The following is a 24,232-nucleotide window of genomic DNA, read 5'->3' on the forward strand; positions in this document are numbered from 1 at the left end:
GAATACTGTCGCTACGTGTTTTGGGCATGCATACTGCGGAGAATGAGCTTTCTACCTTTAATGTATGTAAATGAGGCGCGCCAGTCTTAACCGTTTGTTAATACGTAGTCTTCAGACTGCTGTACACACGGTCAGCCTGCACCAGGTCTACATAAATAAGGCTTAGGAACTTTCTTTCTGTAGTCCAAGTCTCTGAACTACATTTCCCTGCTTCCTCTCGGCGGACCGGTGACACGACATGTCGTAAAAATTCTGTTCACAACAGTAAAACCGAGATGGACACCACCGACGACGCCTGACAGTTTCTGACTTTATCCTCCTTTTTTTAAGTTATCTGACATGCTTATGTAGTGGCGCTCGCCACACAGCAACGGTCGTGAAAATGGAGGCCATGGAAGATGACAGCTCGAACATAAAAGACGATCACAACCACAACTATTGTGCGAGCAGCAGCAAAGTCCGCTCGTGTCTGAGCAGCCAGTTGTCGGATGCAACGACGGTCCCGCAGCCCGTTTGTCTGCCGGTGCCGGGGGGAGAACCGGGGACCCGACGAGGAAAAGTGTGGTCCGGCAACCCAGGAGGGTCAAAGTTCATGGACTCCGATTCTGGCAGCGAGAGCAGCGAAGTCAGCGAGACCGACTGTGCGGCTCCGCCAGCCGCTGCCGAGGGAAAATTCACCCTCGATTCTACTTCCAAGTTCCGTAAGTTGACTTAAAGCAGCCGATGTGACAGCAGGGCCGGAGTCCTGCAGCAGGTCCGCGGCCCGGCCCGCTGCCGTGCCACCGCCGACTGCGCACTGATGCTCGCCGCTTGCTCTGCTAGGCCTGGAGGTTTTAACCAGAGTCAAGCGTCCGATATAAACAGGGCATTTAAAGCCTAACCACTTCTCCTTTCACTCAGTTCTGAATGCGATGGCTGTAGAAGACTACCGGAAAAACCACTGGCCAAACCTGGAGAAGGCAATCGACCGTCTCCTGATTCAGAACCCCACAGACCACATCTCCGTTTCTTATGCACAGATATACAGGTGAGACAACACGGGCAAAGGGGTGTTGAAAAGACGCACCTGAGCTGGGCCAGGTGTTTCTGCAGCGTGTGATTTCTGCTGCCATGCGCATCTCTGGTCAATGCCTGGTTTCTCAGTTTCTCCTGTTCTTGTTTTCCCAGCTACGTCTACAAGTGTGTTTGTCAGCAGCACTCTGAACTGCTCTACAATGATTTGACATTGAAAATAACAAGTCATCTGCAACAGGTTTCCACCCACCTACAAGTAAGCAAACCCAAATGATTGCACTTTATACAGCACATACAGAAAACCTGAAATTGCTGAACACTTGTGTTGTTGTTTTCCAGGCCAGTCCACCTGAGAACTTCATTGAGAACTTCAACATTGCGCTGACGCAATACACAGTTTCCCTTCAATGTATCGTTCCAGTGTTTATGTACTTGGTAGGCATCTTTCTCTCTAGTCTATTTATTCAATATCTGCTGTAAAGACAACATAGAACTTGGACTATGAAGTGAATTTTCCAGCACATTTGGTGCCTCCACCTGTTGCTTTGTGCCACAGGGTCACTTGTATTCACCTTTTTTGTTTTTGTCCTTTTTTAATGTTTTCAGAACAAGTTCTACATCGAGTCGAAACTGAACAGAGACCTGAGAGAGGATCTGATGAAGCTGTTTGCTGATCACGTAGCAGAGAAACATGTGAACACACTGATGCGTGAGTGTATTCCTTCATTTGAAGATTATGCCCCCTGCTTGTAGTTGTGAACCTGCAACAAAAGTTGTCACCTGTCCTTGGTTGTAAGAATTCTAGATTTTAGTCTGAGCCCATTGTGCTGCTCTCCCTTATCCTGAAAAAACTGGGTTTTTCCTCCAGGACGGGGATGAACTGCTCCTACAGACTTCATCCCTCTCTAACACAAATGACGTCTGAAATATTTGTTTTCATTTTTTTTATCTTCCTCTTGTTCAGCTCTTCTCATCAAAGCTCATTCCATGCCGTTTCAAGTGCAGCCGTCTACGATGGCCAGTGTGGTTAAAGGCCTCTACAGCCTCCGACCAGGTGAGCTATGTTCCTATTTCCTGCTCTGCTGCCAGAAAACACTCATATATTATCTGTTTAAACGTCATTTAAACATGTCTCTGCTGTAAGCTAATGAAACCGTTTTGCCTCCACTGCAGCAGACGACACAGACACATTAGTTTAGCAGCATTCAGAATAAGCTGCACTACACCTGGTTTCCACCAGGTGAGGCGTTGCGGCGGGCCCACCCACTCACACATGACTCTAGACTCTTTTAATTATGTTAAACCTCTTTTGCAAAGAGACTTTCTAGGGGGGGTCATAATACTGGCCCATGCTCAAATGACAAGGAGAACATATATTTTCTTCACTTTTTTTTCATTATTATTATAAAAATTCACCTTTAAATTCACAATGTGCTGCTGGTAACAAACAGAAACTGCTGAAGACGTTTTAGAAAAAGATTCGAAGTGTCAAAATGAAGCAGACGCGATAGTGGAAGGAAGTCGAAGAAGGGCAAACAGTGTTAACTTCTGTAAATACAAGGCAGCCAAAATTACTCTGGCCGGCCTAAAATTGAAATCCTGCGGCTGTGCCTGGTTTCCTCTTTCAGAGTGGGCCCAGCTAGCCCCGGCTCTCTTCTCCGGGTTCATTCCCCAAATCAACCCCCCCGCTGTGGAGTCCCTGCTGCCTGACTACGCCGCTCACGACCAGAAGCTGCAGATGGAGCTCTCCATGAACGGTTTTCCACGGTCAGTTCTCTCACAGTCTGAATATGAGCACTGCTTTGCGCTGCAGTTTAAATCCCTGACGCTATGTGTCTCTGTGTTCCAGAGGCGACCAGTCTCGCAAAAGGGCCAGCGATGACTCCTGATGGCAGAGCCGCGGCCGTCGCCAGACTCGTTGCAAAAAATATTACTGTGCCTCCCACATTTTCATCACAAGTCGGCTCTCTGCACTAGGTACAATGTCTGCAATGTGTCAGTTTCATCTCCCTCGACCCAAGGTCACAAAACACTGTGAGCAACAAAGAGAACCCGATGCTGGGCAGAAGCTTAATCTCACTGCACTAAAACAAGCACACTGACTTCCATTATGGTGCTTTCCTCTGTGGTTATGATGCATCCAGCTTCAGCATTTGAGGGATGCTGCTTTGTGCCCTGAAACGTTTTTTCTCGTCGTCCTCATCTGAAGAGTGCCTTCACGGTGTCTGTTCTGATCGGATATCCTAACGGAGGATAGGCCGATGATGGGTATTTCATTCCTAACCTTTAACATGGAAGTGTCTTTTTTGATAGACGGGGCTAATAAAGACTTTCTATTGCTGCTATAATACTGTTCATGTAAAATTACTACAAATCCCTCAGTTTCACCCATTGTGTCTGTAACCCAGCGGCTTCGCTCAACACAAATGAGTGTGAAAAGACATGAGAGCAAGCAAGGAACTAAGTCATTGACCTCAGCTACGATTCTCTTCATGTTGCCTTTACTGTGTTGGTAAACCGGATTGTATTTTCCCGTTACGCCAAAGAAGCTTTGCAGCACATGTTTGGTTTTAGTTTTTTCTTTGATTTATATATAATGCATTGGAGTCAAGCTGACATTGTTAAAGTTGTATGCTGTCTGAGTCACTGAGCCATTTCATTTTTTTATACTAACAAGTTTTGAACTTTGACCCGTTTGTTTGTTAGGCTTGAGTCAGTTTCTAACTTTAAGTATCACTTGTCAGTTTTAGCCTTGCGTGTAGGATTGGCAGGGACTGCCATGTAGGCCATTACACTGTTAGCTACAAAGCTTAGACAGCCACACAAGTGTGTTTGACAGTTTCCTAATTTTACTTCAGTTTGTTTGACAAATAACCTAAATCATCCACAGTGTGTAGACACAGTCCTGATCCAAAAGAGCTGGGACGCTGTATGAAAATGTAAATAAAAACAGAACGCAGTCATTTGCAAACAACAGTTTTGCAATGCGTTCCTGAGCCCATGCAGTAACATCCGTTATAGTCATGTGTTCACAAAGTGGTGAACCTCTCTCCATCCTCGCTTGTGAGCGACTGAGCCTTTCCAGGATGCTCCTTTCAAACCCAATCATGATACTATCACCTGTTACCAATCAACCTGTTTACCTGTGGAATGATCCAAACAGGTGTTTTTGGAGCATTCCACAACTTTCCCAGTCTTTCGTTGCTCCTGAAATGTGTTGCAGCACGAAATTCAGAATAAGCATAAAGAAATCTATTAAGCTTATGAGGTCAGACATTGAATATATTGTCTTTGTACTGTTTTCAATTGAGTTTATGTCAAAAAGGATCAGCAAATGATCACATTCTGTTTTATTTATGTTTTACGCAGCGTCCCAGCTCTTGTGTAGTCGGGGGTGTGGGATTGGCAGGGATTGCTTTGTATGCTGTTGCACTGTGTGCCAGAAAGCTTGGACAACCACACAATGGTGTTTTTACAGTTTCCTAATTTTACTTAACTTACCTAAATTGTCCTTAAACTGTAAATATACTGAACCTGATGCTTCATGGACTTTCAGAAACGAATGATATACAAACATTGTTTGGCCTGCGTCTGGCGTACTTGTGCATTAAAAGTTCCTAACATGTGTAGCCTGCTCATCATGTAAATGTCTTTCCTCTGTGGATGGTCGTCAGTGTACACTAGCTTTTTTTGTCGCAGATGCTTTTTTGTTAAATGATTCACTTGAGTAGACGTAGTTGATACAAGGTCTTGCACTGTTTTAAGTGTAAATAGATGCACAGGCTTGCTTGTTTCTGTGTCTTGGAAATGGTTCTCACTGTCTTTCAAATAAACTAATTTCATTAATCATGGGACACACAATGTTGTTTTGAACTACTCAAGATTTAAAATCTGGGTCTTGAAAATTGTTCACTTCAATAAGTAGCAGTGGAAGAAAAGTGACTGCAGATGCCAAACACTGGATGCACTATGTTTAATTTGCTGAGATTAAATAACCTTTTCTTCCACAGGCTTCAAAATATATCCACTTTAAAACAACTGTGAATAAAATCCAGCTTGGCTCAAATGCTGTTTCAGAAATGTTGCAGAGAAGTCTTTTTGTCCTTGAGTCCATTCACACACTGCCGCCAGATGTTTTAACAACTGCATTTTTCAGTGTGTCGCACTCCACATTCGTGCTGTGAAACAGATAAATCTGCTGTGTTAACATTAGCGTGTGGGAGGCTCAACGAGGGGCTTCTAATTCTGTAGGATGGGGGTCTCTGACGGACCACTGGAGGAGGAATCCCTTTACAGCATGCCCCCCCTTGGCCAATGAGCGGGGACGCCACCCAGACACATGGGCCAGGCCTCCCCAAAATAACCTACGACTACCACACTGACAAATGTCGCTACTTGTGCTTGTGACATGTTACCCTAGCTACTCGGCTCCACATTTTCCTGTAAACTCCAAGGTTAACTCTGTGCGATAAAACCGAGAAGGCTGGGCAGCTGCCTGTGTCCCAGATTTCCCCCAGGTGGCAGCTACCAGAAGACCGGAATCTCTTTGAGCACAGGTGCACTCTGAGGAGGATTTACCAGTCCTTCACAGGGGCCAGTTGGGTTTGTTCTGAAGGTAAAACACACCACCCCCTAATGTAATTGTTGTTCACAGTGTCCTGTTGACTGTCTTCTGGCATCAGCCACGTATGCTGTGTATAGCCTCAGAAAATCTCTGACGTTGAGCCTCGGACGGGCTTGAATCTATTTCTGTGAATGTTTAATTGAATTATGTTAACCTGCCTGGACGTGCGGTGCTGTGTTTAGCCGGGGGCCCGCTGATCTGTGTGGGCTGCGGCTGTGTGTGATCTCACTCAGCGGTGGCCCATTTATGATAATCATACGTCTGTGTATGGAATTTGATTAATGATTGTTGTGGCTGATCAAAGTCATGATAACAAGGGCACACAGGATGAGGGGGACTGCTGCTTTTTTTTCTTTTTTTTTTTTTTGTTGATTTTCTTCATGTAAACCGACCCCTCGCTATTATTAGATATGACTTGGTGGGCTTGGAGCCTGTTTGCAAAGGATTAATGTACACAACAGCTGCAGCCTCAGGTCTGTTGGAAGGGCATTGCTGCGTCTCTTAATTGCGCTGATTTGAGTGTCAGTAGCATATGCGTGCCCTATCTCATGTCTGTATTCAATAACTTGCCCATGCCGAGTGTCAAAAAGTTGTGCAAAGACTAAACGTCATATACGTATGTGTTGGCCTGAGGCGGACAGGCAAAAAAGCCTGCCTGTGTCACCAACAGATCTGGTATCAGTGCATGAACCTGATACCCTGTCAAGGCTGAAATTAGGCTAAAATAAAAAGCTATTTTTACCACACATCCCCTGCTTTTAACTACAGTCTCTGTATTCATTCCACCACATATTTCGCAGGGGGCTGTTTTTACCTAACACTGACAGTAATAAGAATGTGAGTTACATCTAAGATATGCATCAGTCTGTATGTGTCGGAGATATCTGGTCAAAATGTAAAGGGATCAGAACAAGATCTTAAGCATACCTCCTTAAGAGAATCACTTAAAAGTCTGTTAGACATGTCAGTGACGTAAAGGAGCATGTATGTTTTATCATAGTTAGTGCAAGTTGTGTATACTTTCTCATGCTGCTTACTCAGTTAATGATAATATTATACAATAACTTTACACATTACATGATCAGCGTGCTGTAATGCAGTGATAATCGACTGCAGTGGGAAATGTCAAAACTCAAGAAACTGTCCTAACATTTTGATTTCTTGAGAAAGATTCGATCTTCTGCATGCTTGATCGCACCACATAGATCAAAAATGCTGACTGTAAAATAATCAGCACTGAAGTCAGAAGTATAGAGGATTTTTCAACAAAAATACTTGATTGACTTGATTTGTGCATCAAATGTAATTGAGTACTTTGTGATTATTTCCACAGCATGCAAGACAACGCTGACCAGCCGCCGTCGCTGTCTCAGCTCTTAAGAGAGAGCTACCTGGCCGAGGCCAGGGCCCAGCAGCGCCACAGCGAGATGAGCCGCTCAGACGCTTCCTCCTCACGCCTTCAGATCTACGGGGCACTCAAAGGCAAGGCTGAGGACTCCGTGGGCCACAGTGACCCCCAATTCCCAGACCTCTCAGCTTTTCTCAGCCAAGAGGAGCTGGATAAGAGCGTGAACCTGGCCCGCCAGGCCATCGGACATGAGTCTCGGGAGGAGAGGGCAGAGGTTAAGGCCTCTGTCACACCATTAAGCCCCTCCAGCATCTCCCCGGCCTCGGTTTCTTCCTCTGAACCCCCACCCGTTCCCATGGCTAACCCTTCTCCTGCTCTTTTTGCAGCCCCTTCCACCGTGCCCTTCACCCAGCTAGCCCCTGAATTCAAAGAACTGCCAGCAACGCACACAACATTCACATCAGACAGAAAGATGCTCAAAGCATCCACACGGCAGGAAAACATGATCAGAAACAGCAGGGACTCCAGCGAAGGATTCAATGACTTTAACAGGTCGGGGAGGAACGCCCCATACGGTGTGGAGACCCAGTCCAAGAAGGAATTCCTCAATAAGGCAGCGGATTTCATTGAGGAGCTCTCCTCTCTCTTCAAGGCCAACAGCTCCAAACGCGTACGGCCGAGAGCGTGCAAAACACACAGGAGCAGGAACCAGAACAAGAGCCAGAGCGATGGGACAGTTTATCCCATCAGCCCAGACAACAGGGAGCGCGCTGCCCTGCCGGTGGAGGAGGAGAAGGAGAGACCCAGCCCTGCCGTTAGCCACCAACCAGAGGTCCAGCTGGACCCTGGGATTGGGCATGTGGAGTTTCAGGACTGCAGGATTACTGAGGAGCAGCAGTACGACTCTGTTTCCCAGGAGGTGGAGGAGGAGGCTGAAAGCTGCGCCCTGACAGAAACTCCGTACCCGTCAGAGCCTGTGTGTGAGCCTCCTCATTTCATCCAGAAACTGAAAAGCAGGGAGGTTCCAGAGGGCAGCAAGGTCCAGTTAGACTGCATCGTACGAGGACTCCCTGTGCCTGAAGTCCGGTAAGGCAACCCAAACAAGTGCTGCTATCAGTTGATTTCTTAGTTTGCAGGAGATACAGTACGACATTCTGCGTCCATGCTGTTTCAACAGTAGTCTACTTCTGTCTCATTGTAAAAATGCAATGCTTGATAAAGCAGAAGGGCCCGTGAGGTTGTGTCAGTGGAGAGTTTGCAGCGTCATGAAGGATTTGGGTCCATTTGATGACCTTTTTGTTTGGGGAAGACATTATGAGAACCTGATTTTAGGCTACACATATTGGTTTAACTCAGTAGTGGGATGTCGCATTTGTACAAGTACTGTACTTCCGTGTGTATTTAGCATATTTGTGCTTTACTTGAATAATCCCATTTTATGCTCCACAATATTTCACAGAGAACTGTTGCACATTTATTTGACAGCTTTAGTTGCTGATTACTTTACAGATTTTTACATACTAAACATGTAATAGTCATATAATTCATAATGCATATTTATAAATTTAACATTATCTCAACATAACTGAACTACAAAACTTGCACATTAAAGCATCAGTAATAGTAATCCAATAATATAATATCTAACAGTATAACACTCACAGAGGCCATTTTTCTGAATAGCATTTTAGTTTTGTGTGTGTCATTTGTCGGATGAAAGAATTTTAGTTATACCAGAGCCCAATATGATAATCCAATAATAACTCCTCATACACACATCGATATTAGTCAACTATGTCTGCTTATATATCACAAGAAACAGCAGCGCAGACGTGCCAAAGATAGTTTGTCCACCAGAGAGCACTGATGGGTTTTATCTGTAAATTGTCCCCCTCAGGACACATCTTGGTCTGTGTTCTTTAATAACCACATAAAGGATCAAAAATGTGTTTATTGTGGGGGTTTCCAATGCATTTATGTTCAAATATATTTATATATATCAGAGTTGTTAACCTAAATATCAACCTGTATGTCAGCCTCACAAACCCAGTGTTGGTCAGACTGGAGCACACACATTGTTTTAAAGCTGGACTCATGTCTGTGCCTCTGCCTCAGTGCTCAATGATTCTCACATGGCTAAATGTGAGCTAACATGAATGATGCTTCCCGGCACATCCAGACCGAAGTGACATGTGACGGTGGCCAACAGCTGATTCTGAATGGTGTCAGGGTTTGTTTGTGTAGGTGTGTGTTCGCTGGTGGTCAGGGTTATGCGAGGGACCAAACATAATCACTTTAGGCTTTCTGTCGCTCTGAAGGAGAACACCATCAGATCTAATGAGGTGCCATCCTAATTCATTCAAAATAAACCTATCGATTGACACTCTTCTCAGTGCTAGTCTCATGCTTTTCTGCAGCAGTTTTATGAGGATAGTTTTAAAACCCTGGCTGTTCTTGCATTTGCCCTCCCAGGACAACAAAGCCTTGAACTGAAGCTGAGGTGTCAGACTATAGGGGGCATGGTCTTGTTAGTCCCGCTGAACATTGTTGAGCCACTAACATGTACTCGTTCCAGGAGAATGTAGCTCTCTGCCATTTTTAGACAGGACTGGCACGGCGAGCTGTAGTCGGGTCTGATAATGGAACCGACTGAGCTCCTGACAGATGCATGAAGAGTTTGGTAAGATGATTTATACAGCTATTGCTTGGTTGATATCTTTATATGGTTTGTTTCTGGGCTCAGTCTCGTACAAAAGACTGAAGATCTGAGCTCTGTTCCAGTGGTTTTCTAGTTAAAACATGTTAATTCCCTCACATTGTGAGTCTTATTTTCTGTGAACGTGAAACTCTTTTCATTGACTTCAGTGTGACTTCTCTGCTTGTTTCTCTTGTGTTTGTGATCATGACTTATAAGAGTTAATAGAGTTGTCAGCTTCATATTTTCCATCAGTTTGCAGACGTGTACTGTCTCTGGTGTGTCAGGGTATAGCGCTGTGTGTAGTCTATGTTTAGCATTTTGCGTATATGATTGGGTTGGCCAGTCAGAGCTTCCAGGCTCCAGAGGGAATCTCCTCTTTGGTTCTGAAATCCAGAGGGAAAATAGCCCTGACAGGTGCAGCGAGTGGGATCTTTGCCTCTCAGACCATCCAGCTCCTCTACTACTCATGCTTTCAACTTAGACCCTTAGTCATTAGAAATGATACAGCTGAGCTCAGGCAGAACACGGACAGCACATTCTAGCCTGTGTTGTCTGTGCTGTATCCAAGTATCGGGAACAGATCTTACGTGCAGCGTTGTGTTGCAACTGGAGGCTACACCAGGAGGGTTTTTTTTTTTTAATAAAGCTTAAATGAATTCCTCTCCATAGATCGACCAGTAGAGATGAGGAGAGGAGCGTCGTTTGTATTTTGAGGAGTAGTTTTTAATGTAAACTGCTTTTTGATGTCTGCACTTTGGAACATCTTTAGCTACAAGAATAACCGCCTGCATATTTATTAAAATTTCCACGTAGGAACGTTTTCCATGAGCCTGGTGAAAGCACTGGAAATGATTTATGAATGCATGATGACGTCTTGCCAAAGAGTAACACATCACCTCATTCCTGTTTGTTTATTGGCTGGATTTTATAAAGCATCAAGCCTCATCTGCTCAAAATAGATGTACTTTGACGTAGAGGCTGCTGCATATGTTGCTGGTCAGGACAGGGAAAGTTAGACACCTACTATTCTAGTTTTACAATGAAAAAATAGACTGTTGCCAACTGCAACTCCAGTGTACTAGATGTTACTAAGCTGGGCTAATGCCAGACACATAATAGTAGCCAGGTAGGCAGTTTTTCTTGTCACTTTTTAGAATGATTTTATCCCATTTAGTCAGAATTTGACAGCACTGAATTATAGTTCACAATATTTATTGCCTGAGTATCCTGGTTTAAGTCCAGCCAGGGACCTTTGTTCATTAATATACAATTAAAAAATGATAATAAAGACCATAGACTTTACTCTAACACACAGCTTTAAATCAAAGGTTCTGTGCTCCTCGTCTTCATCAACATCAACAGTGCATTGAAGCCTGCCACCAAACGGGCATGGCACGCTGCTGTTGCTTCTTGACTTCCAGGGAAAGGGATAGGTCTTACTCATCAGAACGCTTTCCTCTTGACCTGCATAACTCCACTGAATGGCACCAAGCCAGAGATACTATTAGAAACAGTGTCAGAGGGTTAATAGAAGGAAAAAGAGAACTGTGTAAATATTGGCTTTTAAATGCTAACGCAAGGGTAGGGGGGTCTTCAAATATCCCACTGAAATAACAGTTAAGTCTGAAGTGGAAATAGACGTAGATTAGTGGCAGAAAACAACTCAAGTTAAGTTTTGGAAAGCTGACAAATTAAAGGAACATACTGAATAAATGAGTGGAGAAGCACAACAGATGCTGGGCAGGACGTGGGGATAATGTAGGAATGGAGTTCCACAGATAATTTCTGCCTATTCAAGAGCAGTGAAGGTGCAGCGACCCAACAAAGACACTGAAACACTTTAATTTACACCCATTTGTACACATGATCAGGGTGAAAATGCTAATGCAGCATCCTGAATGTAACCATGTCATACAAGTACGACTGGCCTGTAATCATAGGACACTTTAATTCTTGCATTTCCAAAACTAGAGGAAAGCACATGAAATAGCTCCTCAGTCACAGAAATTATAGCACTTTCATTTAGTTACTTTCCACCCCTGACCAACAGGTTTGGAGTGCTTCCAATATCTATGTGATGCACCACAAGGCACCCAACGGTCTTTGAAAAAGGCATAAATGACTTCCTCACTCCCCTCAGCAGGTGTCATGTTGTAACTTCTCTGAATGTTTGAGAAAATTAATTAAAGCCTGTTAAAGGTTCCCTGTGGAGTTTGTTTATATTCAGTGTTTCTCAACATTGTGTGGAACCACAAGGCCTAACAAATGTGTTAAATGCATTTCCATCCTCATTTGCAAAGCTTACCTTTTTAATATGTTAAATCATCATTGTTAACAACCATGTTTCCTAGCTGGCAGTCTTCTTAATGGCTGCTCACGTGTGCATGTGCATGTGCATGTGCATGTGCGCCCTCACACATACACGATGCAAACAAAACAGAGGCTCGCTCATGTGAACATCACATGGTGCCACTAGTGGTCAAAAACTCCATAGGGAACCTTTAAGGCCATTCTGGAAGAAGCTTCTGATGCTAAGCTGTCCTGAGCAGTTTGCTGTATGTTGCTCCAGGTGGTTTTGTGAGGGCAAGGAGCTGGAGAACAGCCCTGACATTCAGATCGTCACCAACGGCGAGCTGCACTCTCTGGTCATCGCAGAGGCGTTCGAGGAAGATACCGGACGCTACTCTTGCTTTGCATCTAATTTCTACGGCACTGACTCCACATCAGCTGAGATCTATGTCGAAGGTGATGGTTCTTTCTTTATTGCTGACTCTCTACAGTTAAGTTTTACACTGTTAGTGATGGAGTGTGTGCGCTTTATGTAAATCAACAGGTGCCTCCTCTTCGGATTCTGAGGGAGAGCAGCACTTTGAACATGTAGCCCAGTGAGTTTTTATTGTATTTCCCTTTTAAAATATGAAATATTAATGTGGACCTTTAGCCACCTTATTACAAAACTAAATGAGACCATTCATTTCTTCCTTTTGTGATTTTCAAAGGCTGCAGCGGAAATCCTTACCTCCATCATCGAGCCAAACTCTCTCTGCAGAAGAGGAACAGTCTCCATCATCTGAACCTGCAGCAGCCGCCGAGGAGCCAGCAGAGCAGCTCTCCTCTCCACCAACAAACCAAATCATCCCAGATCCTCCTCTGCCGGTCCAGACATCAGCCACCATTCTTCAAGCCCCAGATCTGTCGAAGACACCTGTGGCACCCACAGCACACCCTGCTGAGGAGGAGACAACAGTGTTACCTGTGCAGGTGTTTCCTACTTTGTCACCTGGTGATACAGAACTTCCAGAAGCCCAGGAGGTGTCCACATCTGTCTCAGTCATATCCACACAGCCGGCAGTGCAGACGGCTGCAGCGATAGCTACATCATTGCCTTTTAACTCAGTGGTCTCGTCTGTGCTGCCTGGCCCGTCAGCCGCGATACAAACACCCCAACCTGAGGTAGAAGAGCTGCTTCTTTCCACTATGATTTTTGTTCAGTGATGAGTTTTGTATGTTTTAACCAACATGTCCGCTGTGGGTTTATCTTCAGAGTCAAACCTCCAACCACAGCTATCTACAAGGGTTGAACGGTCAACCTATCATGGCTGCCCCGGTATTCACAAAGGTAGAGCCACTCTCAAAGGGATGTATACTGCTACTGTCTGTCATGTCTTCACTGATGTAACATAGAGCCTGTCTTGTCCCTGCAGAGCCTGCAGGACCTCCTTGCATCAGAAGGCCAGCTGGTGGTGCTAGAGTGCCGTGTTAAAGGGGTCCCGTCACCTCGGGTGGACTGGTACAGAGAGGGAAAAATCATAGAGGACTCTCCTGATTTCAGGATCTTGCAGAAAAGTAAGCTCTGCTGCTGCTCACTGCTGTTCTATTGAAAGTGCAAATGGCCTGGATGCACTTTTTGTGAGAGTTGTTTTGTCTGGATTTTTGCTGCAGCCACATCCAACATGCCTTGTTTCATAAAGAGTAGGAGTTTCTGGAATTTCAAGATCTAAAACCTGAACTGCATCTTAAATAGGTCCATTTAGCATTGAGTCTAATTCAAATATATTTCCTTTGTCTCTTAAAACACTTGGTGATCAGACAAGAAAATAAAAACACGGTGATGCTATAATAAATAAAACCAAATTATTGATTAAACCCCATCAGAACTGTTCATCAATATTACATTACAGTTCCTCACATGAAAAAAATCCCTTCATGCCTTAAAGTGGCATAGACGTAACTCTACACCTTTGCCCTCACCTCTATCTCCACCCATGTCTCCTCTGCTTGCCTGCAGCTCGAGTGTGTCTGCACACCAAACACACAAACTTCTGCTTGTCTTTTGTTTTGCTTGCAACACGATGGCAAGTTGTAATATAGGAGGAATTCAGCCGTATGTACATGTTCAAACCGGAAAGTGATTCTGAAGAAGAATCAGAATTATCGTGGTCTTCTAATTCAGGTTTAATTTTCAGATCCCTTAGTAAGAAATGAAGGCTCAGCAGCTCTTCTTTTGTAACTCTGTAACCAAAAACAGGAAACGTCTCTGCCATCGTTTGAAAATATTGAAACTTAGCCTTCAAAATACCAACACGTAGCTACACCTGGCTTCTCCTCTGACACCCCTCATTTCACCGTAGCCCCACCCCGCAGGTTGACGGGATTGGTTCCTGAGGTGTGTGACGTATGAAACCTGGGTGGTCTGAATCCGTGTTTCCGAGTCTGTCACTGGTTCACTGCAGGTCCAAGGTGGAAATGCTCAGCAAATAAAAAACAAATGAACATGTTAACAAGGTTAAAAACTTGATTTCCATTGGATGGGGGTCTTTAAGATTTACACTTTGCTTCAAAAGGCTGTTAGTATATTGTATTTCCATGGAGAGGCCACTGAGAATGTCCTGAGACATAAATATAAGTTGATACTGCTGAAAAAGATTTGAAGGTAAAGGCTGCATAAATCTGTACGGTTTAAACAGTGTAATATTGTATTTGCATCATATTTTTAAAAAAGAGTGTTGAAGCATTTCTCACATTGACACAGTCTTCTTGCATCAAATGACTGTAGCGCATGATCAGCGATAATGATTAGTCTCAGAGAAGTGCTACTTATTCTTGAGTCATAACTTCAGCTGTTGCACTTTACTGCAGCTCTGTAATGATTCTGGTACTTGTTTCTGTTTCAGAGCCCAGATCTCCAGCTGAATCAGGTACAGATTTCATTAAATCTTCGTCTGTCAAAAACACAAGTGTTGACTGCACCAAAGCAGCTGCTTGTCTGTGTATGATGCCGCAGTGTGTACATATTACTCTGCAGAAGTGTTTATAGTCCTTGGCTCAGGCTTCTGCTCTTCTCCTGTACATAAGCCAGGGCTGCTTTTTCCCTGAGTCTGGACCATATAAGGCAGTCTTTCATCCTGTATCAAACCACCATGGCAGATCACTCCAACCTGCCTTAACTGCAGATAGACTCTCAGCCCCAGTGACACAAAGACACTCCACTGCTGGGCATTTGAAACACAAGTCATGTATCTTTCCTCACTGTATTAAAATTCTCTCTAGATGAGAAATGATTATGATGCAGTCATACCAAACCAACCTGATTATGTGAGTATCACTTTTGTGCCTCTAGAGGAAATATGCACTCTGGTCATCGCTGAGGTCTTTCCAGAAGATTCGGGGATGTTTACTTGCACAGCAAGCAACAAGTATGGAACCGTGTCCAGCACTGCTGCACTAAGGGTCAAAGGTAACATTTCTGTTTCACTTTACAAAAACATCAACAGCTGTCATGTATTCGTATTGAAGTGAAATCACTGATGTCTAACTCTCTGGTTCTCATCAGGCAATGGCAGCAGCAACCACATGAGGCCTTACACCAGTTTAATGCTGGAACCCAGTCGAATCCAAGAACCTTCCCCATCAGCTCCCACTGTAAGCCCTCATCTAGAGGTTACTGCGACCAACAGCATCAAGCCCCACTCCAGCACCATTCGCCTAGACCCGCTCATCTCTAGCACCTTACGCCTGGACCCCTTAAACACCAGCACCCTCCATCTTGACCCCCACATCTCCAGCATGTTGCGTCCAGACCCCCTTCGCACCAGTCTACCCAATCTGGAACCCTCCAGCCTGAGCAGCAGCTCCTGCCTCAACTCTCTCAGCACCAGCACCCCAAACTTAGATCCTTCCTGCCTCCACCAGGGCCCTTCTGGATCCAGTGGAGCACGTCCAGAACCTCAAAGCAGCGGGCAGGCGCTCTCATACCCAAAACCCTTCACCTCTCCATCTGCGTTTGAGACTTCGGCCGAGAAGGAAGGGTCCAAACCTTTATTAACATCAACTGACTCGAGCCCCAGAGTCAAGGGGACCTCAAACCATCAGAATGGGAGCCCCATTGTGGTGCCCCTGCCTGACCCCCCTCCTAACTCCTGCCTAAAGACAGGCACCCTGACGAACCACAAAGACCCGCGCTCCAGCTCCAGAGTCGGTCTGCGTGTGCACTTCAAACTGCCTGAGGATGAAGAGGATGAACAAAGTGACCCCTCCAGTCAGTCTGATGAAGACACCGCTCAGATGTCAGTCAACAAAGAACCACCACCAGTGCGGGCGAAACCCAAACTGTGAGTAGAGCAGAAAAACAAGTAGATGAGACTCTGTGCAACAGTTTGCAGCAATGTAGTGGGATAAAAGAGATTTTGTAAATGGGTTATCCAAAGCATCTTATGTTCTGCATCAGAGTGAATCTGACAGGCTGTATTGAGAGGTGGGAGGTTCCTCCTCCACTGGCTCAACCAGCAGCTGTAATCACTGGCAATTCATAAATGAATGCATGCGGACTTCAAATGTGGACCTTCAGGCTTTCTAAAACAAAGGATGGCATTTTCTATTTGTAAGTCGACTTTTATATATTTATGTTCATCTGATATTTCAGTTAATGCTGTAAAGCTCCTGCACGGTTTGATTAGTTGCTTGCTCTTGTTTTTGTGCATCATAGGTTTAAACCAGAACGATGAATATGACAATTTGTCCTATATTGTTTAGTCTGACTACATTTGCAGTAATCTGATGGTAAATAGAAGAGAACTGTTTGGAAGAAAGCTGAAAGTGTCTCCGGCTTGGACAGTGTTTTGTTTGTAGGCTACTTGTTGGTAGCCCATAAAAGGGCAGAGTATTCTTCATGCTGACTTTGGCTCATTCCTGCTGGGGTTTACTGCATGGACTTAATTTATGAGAGCAGTGCACTGAGCCTCTCTCATTTTCACCATGTATAGTGTCAATTTTTTTTTCTTTTGGTAGCAACTTCGGTTTTGCTTTAATCAACAGGGACCCAGCCCAGCTCCAGCTTCTGCACAACCAGGTCCTCATGGAGCAGCAGCAGGAGACCGAACCGCAGACCCAAACCCACATCCAGCCTCAGTCCCATCCCCCAATGCAGATCCAGGTCCAGCCAGAGGTCCAAAGCTCTCATGAAGGTCCGCTGTGGTCTCCCCGAATGCACCGTGAACACAATCCGCCACCTTTAAAGCCCTTCCTTAACACCATGGCGCCCCCACAGCAGACACCCCACTCTGCACCTGCAATGGCCAACGCCCCCCCTGGCCCTCCTCTGAGCTCTGCTCCAGCACTCCCCACCACCTTTTCACCCTTTCTCAATACTTCTCCTGCCACTCCTTTGAGCTCCCCTCCCTCAGTTCCCCAGCTAAAGACCTCCTCATTGGTGACCTCCCCCCCACCTGCCCCACAGCTGAAAACAGCACCTCCTCTCAGTACAGCTCCTGTAACCCAGATGAACACCATCCATGCCTCCCACCTCAACCTGTCCCCTGCAGCTCTAGCCAGAACTGCACCCACGCCCAACTTTTTCTCTCCTCCTGCACCAAAGCTTAGTACAGCCCCTACAGATTCAACCCCAGCCTTACAGCAGATCACATCTCCGGCTCCACTACTGAGAAGCACCCACGCCTCCCTCATGAACCTCACAGCCACCTCCCAGACCTTCAACTACACCCGGCCTAAAGAGTTCATAGCTGCTCAGACCTTCTCACCTGTTAGGAGTCCTTCCCCAACAGAATCGCCAGTCCCTCTGCTCCACGAGCTGGCTGCTGAGCTCAACTCCTCCACGGCAAGCTCCCCCACTCTCCCGCCATTCTCCCCGCCACCCAGGATTTTCCCCACGAGGGTGCTCAAGTCTGCCACCAGCCCTCCTTCCCTTGTGTCCTCACCCACACCAGGGTCAGCGCCGTTCCTGAACAGCACCTTCGCCATACGAGCCCAGTCACCTCCCCAGGCATCGTCTCCCACCTCCAGCAGCTCCACCCCAAGCCCCATTCAAAACCCTGTGGCGTTCCTCAGCTCCGTTCTGCCGTCCCTGACCCCAAGTCAGCCCACCAACTCAATGGGCCTGCCCAGGGGAGCTCCTTTAGGGTACGCCTTCTCTGACTAAGGTTGTCAAGAGTAACGATACTTTGATACTTTTTCAATACCACATGTTTAAAACAACATTATCTCTGTTAAGATAGCAGATAGTATTTAAAATAAAGATCTATTATCAGGGAGGAACAGGAGGAAAATCAACTGGTCCTTAACATCACTGCAAATGTGTTGGTCAGTGCTCAGTGGCTTTTTCAGTAGCAGCACTGTGTGCAGGTTGTTAATCCATAAAAAAAAAGAAAAAACATCCTATTTTGTCTACCTAAAATGTTTTTTTCCTTTTGCTGTGGTATCGAAAGAGGAATCGTGTATCGTGTTTTTTATACTGGTATTGTATCGACGTTTAACTGTCACATGCTCCGACACATTTTCCCTTCTGTCTCGTCAGGATGAAAAAGAACGTACCAAAGGTGCGCCTCTCGTCAACTGAAGACATTCGCGAAAGCAAAGAAATTCTCCTCCATGACATTGAGAGAAGGCTTCGATTTAAAGACGATACTCAACATTTTGCACATCAGCAGGTACTAAGTCGTTACCAGCTCTGCCGCTCTGATTGATTTCTCCCTTTTTGACTGCTTCGATTGCAGTGATGTAATGGTGAGTAAATGCAAAAACAATTCAATCCAGCAACTACTTGAATAAACAAAACAAAAAAAAAGTGTTTTACAAGAGCTCAGCCCAGAAGGTGGGTGCACTGAAGTTTTTAAAAATAAAGTTGATTTCAGGCTCCATTACATCCCTGCTCCAGATATTTGACTACTGAATGTTGATAAATGACCTAACATAGGCAGAATAGGTGTGATCGCAAAGTTTTAACTAACTTACTGTTTAGTCTTTATACTTTTAATGATTAAGTAGACTGGATATTAACCAATGTCACCAGCTTTTCTACTCATGTATACATTTTAAGATGACTGGCCCTCGTTTCAACTCAGGACAACCAATCAGCCATTGTTCCCTCCCCAGTCATTCATGGTTATTCATCAGTGTGTGTCCATGCACCGTAACAACATACGCATGCTAACAACAGCAGCTTGTGCGTTATTCCATCAGTACATGTGTATGTGTGTCTTTTGTTGGTGTTCATCATCCATCCCTATCCTCTCATAGAAGCTGAGTATTGAGGGGAAAACAGCGAGCAGACCCCTTGGACCAAACATTCCTGCTACTGTCATTAACTATGATGAGGTACAAGGATCCTCCCGTCCCAAGCACTGCTTTGCTCAACGCTGTATGGGTTATTAAAATGTTTCAGACCTAGATTACATAACTTTGGATATTCTTATATACCTATCTAAATACCATGGTTAATCCATATCTCTAATCAAGCATTCGAGCTTCTGTTAACTAATATACAGTATAACCCACACTAATAATCTAAAAAATATATATTTTAGGGTTAAAATTAATTGAACTAATGAAATATAACAACCCTACTGTTGTGTAGTGTTGTAGTCTCAAGTTATCAGTTAACTCATTTTACATTTTCCCCTCTGAAGCTTGCAGCCCCTTTCTCCTGTTTGCATTTAAGACTTTCCCACAAGACGAACACGACCTCATCCTTCTTCTTCTTCGCAACACTTTTCTGAGCTCAACTCACAAACCTGCACTTATGCAGTAGATACCGTTTTGTCTTCCTGCTAGCCCATAGATGAAAATGCTATCAAGAAGCTCTTAATATGAATCAAAAACTGTGCTTAAATGTCTAGAAATGATCTTCATCAACATTTCAGTTTGCCTGTACAGTTCATCTTCCTCTGTTCTCTGTTTTACCTTCAGCTTTACTTTGTTTGGTTGGATGAGCAACATGTTTTTACCAACCAAGAGCGCTACTGTCAGCCAGATGCCATTGCATGAGCCTTATCTCCAAGTGGTTTAAAGTCACAATCGTTTTTTGCGTTGACATTTGAGTTATAGATTGTTACTTTATACCACTGTTGCTATGTGGTAAATAGATGCACGTTGTCTTGTGTTCCTGATAACTGCATACTTCTCCACGAGCATTTGCTGCTTATCCCATGTGTGGTATGTGTCCATTTTAAATATATGCATGTTATTGTAGTCAGCAGTTTTCAGGGAAATGTGGTGCAGCCACAAAGACAGATGGTGCACCCAGCAATGCGACTTCTACTGTGGCGATTACTTTTATGTAGTGGTTTTCCTTTTCCAGGAGTACAAAGTGTCCAATTTTGAGCAGCGGCTAATGAACGAGATCGAATTCCGTTTGGAGCGAACGCCGGTGGAGGAGTCGGACGATGAGGTGCAGCACGATGACGTCCCTACGGGAAAATGTATTGCACCCATATTTGACAAGAAACTGAAGAACTTCAGAGCCATGGAAGGTGTGCCTGTCACTTTCTCATGTAAACTAGTGGGGATACCCATTCCAAAGGTGAGAGGCCAACAACTGTGCTGCACTAAGGACAGCATGCTCTTTCACTTCAATCCCTCATGTTTATCCTTCACATTTTTTTATCAGGTTTACTGGTTCAAGGATGGCAAGCAGATCTTAAGGAAGAACATCCATTACAAGAAGATAAGAGAGGGAGATGGGACCTGTGCTTTACATATCGAGTCCACGACCAATGATGATGATGGCAACTACACCGTCATGGCAGCTAATCCACAGGTAATACTGCACACTCAGCTTCCTGTTCATGCTGTCAACACCTTCTCCCCTGCTGCTAAATCTGATTTACTGTTTGCTATTTAATGGCCTTCAGGGACGAATCAGCTGCTCGGGTCATTTGATAGTTCAAACGGGACCTCCCCGAACCCGAATGACACCTATTCACTCTCAGAGGTGAGCAGGACTGAGTGTGCAGTGTGATCTGCAGAGGTAAGAAGAATCCCTCTGCAGCATGAGGAAACAGCCAGTTATTGATTTTCCACTCTGAAAATAATGGTATTTTGGGATCAAGTGTATCTAAAATGCTACCATGCACCATGACAAAGACAGACATGAATTAATGTCAAACTGTTCAGTAACATGCTCTGCTCACCTCCTCGCGTCACGCAGGGTGCGAGCACGCATACAGGAAGTTGAAGGTGAGCAAACCCAGGAGCGCTTTTTTCAGCCCCACTTCCTCCAGGCTCCAGGGGACATGCTGGCTCACGAAGGAAGACTCTGTAGACTAGATTGTAAGGTAGGCAGCAGGTCCTGGCATCTAATACAATCTCGACAGTACTGCATTTTTGCCTCACCTTACTTTAAACTTTGTTTTGTCTTCTAGGTGAGCGGCCTACCCAACCCAGAGCTGATGTGGTTGGCCAACGGGAGGCCGATCTATCCAGACTTGTACCACAAGATGTTGGTGCGGGAGAACGGCGTCCATTCTCTGGTCATCGATCCTCTGACGCAGAATGACGCCGGCACATACACATGCATTGCGAGCAACAAAGCTGGCCAGAGTTCCTTTAGTCTAGAACTGAAAGTTGTGGGTAAGGACTGGAGACAATCTATGGTACACACATCAGTTGAATACTTTAGTGTGATGTCCCGTGTCCTGTTTGGAAGTTCCGGTAATCTAAGTCCTATCAACTTTAGAGAAAGAAATGAAGCATCCTCCCCAGTTCTTGGAGAAGTTGCAGAACATGGGAATTCCTGAGGGAACTCCAGTCAGGCTGGAGTGTCGGGTGGTGGGTATGCCCCCTCCACTCATCTTCTGGAAGAAAGACAATGAAACCATTTCTAAAACCAAGGACAGAATCAGGTTAGTGGGATTTTTGAACCTGTCCGTGCAGCTGTGTCACTACCATGCATTACAACTTTATAGGTCTTTATAGATCTGTATTGGAATTCAAAGTAATTCTCCATTATCTGTTTACCTCAGCATGACCCAGGATGCAACGGGATACGTGTGTCTCCTTATCCAGCCAACAACAAAAGACGATGCTGGCTGGTACACGGTGTCAGCAAAAAACGAAGCTGGAATTGTCTCCTGCACCTGCAGGCTTGATATCTACGGTTAATATTCCGCATAGCTGCGTAATTATCAGCTTTATTAACATGTGCCACATTTTAAGCACCGAGTAGTAATACTAGCTATCTGCTGCACCTTCAGCTCAGTGGCATCAGAGCATCCCTGCACCCATGAAGAAGGCTCCACGCACAGGCAGCCGCTACGCAGCTCTGACAGGCCAGGGGCTCGACATCAAGTCAGCTTTCCCCACATCGGAGACCAGCCCCATCCTCTTCTCCAGCTCCCCTCCTGAGGCCATGCTGGAGAGTGAGGAGCTGTGAGCGGTCTGCAAACACTCCAGCGTGGTGACCCTCAGGGGCTTCCCAGAATGTTCCGTGACCTCTCTGAGGCCACAGCCGCAGAGCGCTAAAAGGAGAGTGACGATCTGAGCAGGCTGTCATGTGATTTGTGTGATGCTTTTGAAGTGATACATTCAGAACAGAATGGCAAAAAATTATTGTGTTTAAGCTATCAGCACTGATAGTGGGTTTGTCACCATTCCTATTTACTCCAGTCATATGAAGAGTGTTTCACATACAGGAAAAAAATGACAGATTTACAAAGTCTTAGCTCATGAGCCATCAGTGGAGTTGAATAATGATCTCTGACAGGTTTATTGTCTATATCATAATCAGGTTGCTGAATGTTGGTGATAACTTCTGTTCTTAATTGGTAGTCCTATTTTCAAAGTGGTCCCGGCACCGCTGATTTGTATTGCAAGTCATATATACAGTACTGATAGTAAACGTTTCTGTTAAAGTTTATATTAAATGTAGTTGTAAGTTATTGTTTATTAATAGTCAGAAATAGCTTATAGTGTATTAATAGACATCTGAATGTGCCATTTAGATCAGTTTATTTAAGTGGCTCCAGCAAGGTGGGATTCTTTCTATATTTAACTACATCATGTCTTGACGTTCATCACTGGCTCACATTTTTTGCACCATGTTTTTTTTTTTATGTGCATGCATGCCAACAGCTATCGAAGATGAAATAATGTATAACTTAAGAAACACAATGTGCTGCTCACAGTCATAATAATAACAAGCTGTTAGGTGGGTTGATTCATGGTTAGTACAACAGTTGAAACACAAACACTTAGAATTTTTGTTCTACTTTCAGGTGATTTAGTTCATCTTTGTACTAACAAAAATTAATCTCGACTGCATCTATAGTCTGAGATGTATTATCAGAGGCGCGAGTCAGATTAGACTAAAAGTCTAAAGTCAAAAGTCTCCTTTTTTTGGTGTCAAATGTGTCCTGCAGAGGTTATTATTGAACTTTGATTCAGATAAATTCAAGTCAGTTTGAAAACACATTGAAGAAAAGTTTGAAAGCACATACTCAAACTGATGTAAAGTTGCACACTGTAAAATAGTTTTGTCCTAATCAGAATAAAGTTATATTTATTCAAACCAGTGCTGTGTTCACTTTGCTGGAACAGGTAGTTATTGCAGTATCACAGTGTCTCGTGCATGATGTAAAGATTATTCATGTTAAGGTTTTTCAGAATTTGACGTAGAATGTTTTGAAATAGGTTAATGGTAGTTCACTCTGCTACCTCTGATATCAGTGTGGGTTAAACTCTAAATCTCTGCTGTCATTGCTGAGAGCTTGTTTTGACTGTGCTGTAATCAGAGCCCTATTATCTTAAACTGGTGCCAAATTCAAAACAAATAGGAAAACTCAGTAGCCAATTAAGCATTGCTAATCAGTCCAATTAGAGGGGAAGAGGGTTCAAATAGGCATGAAATTACATTCACCTTACGTGACCTAATTAGACTCGGAGCCTCATTTGACCAGCTGCCAGGCCTGCTTGTTAACTCGGTGCTGTATGTGTTGCTCAGTAGTAAATATCTCTGGTCTCTGAATGAGCTGTTCATGTTTTGTTTGTTATTTAAAAAAATCCAACTTCCAGGACAAAATCTGTTTTACATACGTGTACTCGGCTCATTACTGCAGTATCAACACAACAATGTTCGAAGTCCAGATTCTCAAAGTTTGTTACAAAACCAGCAATAAAAGTCCACAAGTCCAAAAGTATTAGCACACTTGTGACTTATCTCACTCTGTCTTTAAAATTAAGTATGAGCTTATTCACAGCTCTTTTAAAAGTAATCCTGTGGTGATAATGAGATTTATCAGGTCAAGCCATACATGCAGGG

The 24,232-nt window shown here is 44.4% G+C and overlaps 2 protein-coding genes across 3 annotated transcripts; both read left to right on the forward strand.

Annotated features, from left to right (window-relative positions):
* Positions 1–276: 276 nt before the first annotated feature.
* On the forward strand, positions 277–4,064 carry cacul1 (CDK2 associated cullin domain 1). Its single transcript, XM_041947825.1, has 8 exons — positions 277–701; positions 901–1,027; positions 1,168–1,270; positions 1,354–1,449; positions 1,621–1,723; positions 1,979–2,068; positions 2,643–2,781; positions 2,864–4,064. The coding sequence occupies exons 1-8, from the start codon at positions 383–385 to the stop codon at positions 2,901–2,903; spliced, it is 1,017 nt and encodes a 338-aa protein (XP_041803759.1). The 5' UTR covers positions 277–382; the 3' UTR covers positions 2,904–4,064.
* A 1,430-nt stretch (positions 4,065–5,494) lies between these two features.
* On the forward strand, positions 5,495–23,446 carry mypn (myopalladin). 2 transcript variants are annotated; one of them, XM_041947279.1, is made up of 21 exons: positions 5,495–5,629; positions 6,972–8,072; positions 12,254–12,429; positions 12,518–12,569; positions 12,684–13,137; positions 13,229–13,303; positions 13,389–13,530; positions 14,859–14,882; positions 15,305–15,421; positions 15,518–16,295; positions 16,999–18,099; positions 18,494–18,626; positions 19,216–19,293; positions 20,276–20,497; positions 20,585–20,734; positions 20,829–20,908; positions 21,125–21,251; positions 21,339–21,546; positions 21,653–21,818; positions 21,939–22,072; positions 22,170–23,446. In XM_041947279.1, exons 2-21 carry the CDS (start codon positions 6,973–6,975, stop codon positions 22,346–22,348), a joined length of 5,496 nt encoding a protein of 1,831 aa, XP_041803213.1. In that variant the 5' UTR covers positions 5,495–5,629; position 6,972; the 3' UTR covers positions 22,349–23,446. The 2 variants fall into 2 exon arrangements, with proteins under 2 accessions (XP_041803213.1, XP_041803214.1); XM_041947280.1 differs by lacking the exons at positions 5,495–5,629; positions 6,972–8,072; positions 12,254–12,429; ... (6 more) ...; positions 15,518–16,295; positions 16,999–18,099 and having other exon boundaries at positions 18,566–18,702.
* The last annotated feature ends 786 nt before the right edge of the window (positions 23,447–24,232 follow it).

Source organism: Chelmon rostratus, chromosome 11 (genome assembly GCF_017976325.1).
Source record: "Chelmon rostratus isolate fCheRos1 chromosome 11, fCheRos1.pri, whole genome shotgun sequence".
NCBI classification, from domain to species: domain Eukaryota; kingdom Metazoa; phylum Chordata; class Actinopteri; order Chaetodontiformes; family Chaetodontidae; genus Chelmon; species Chelmon rostratus.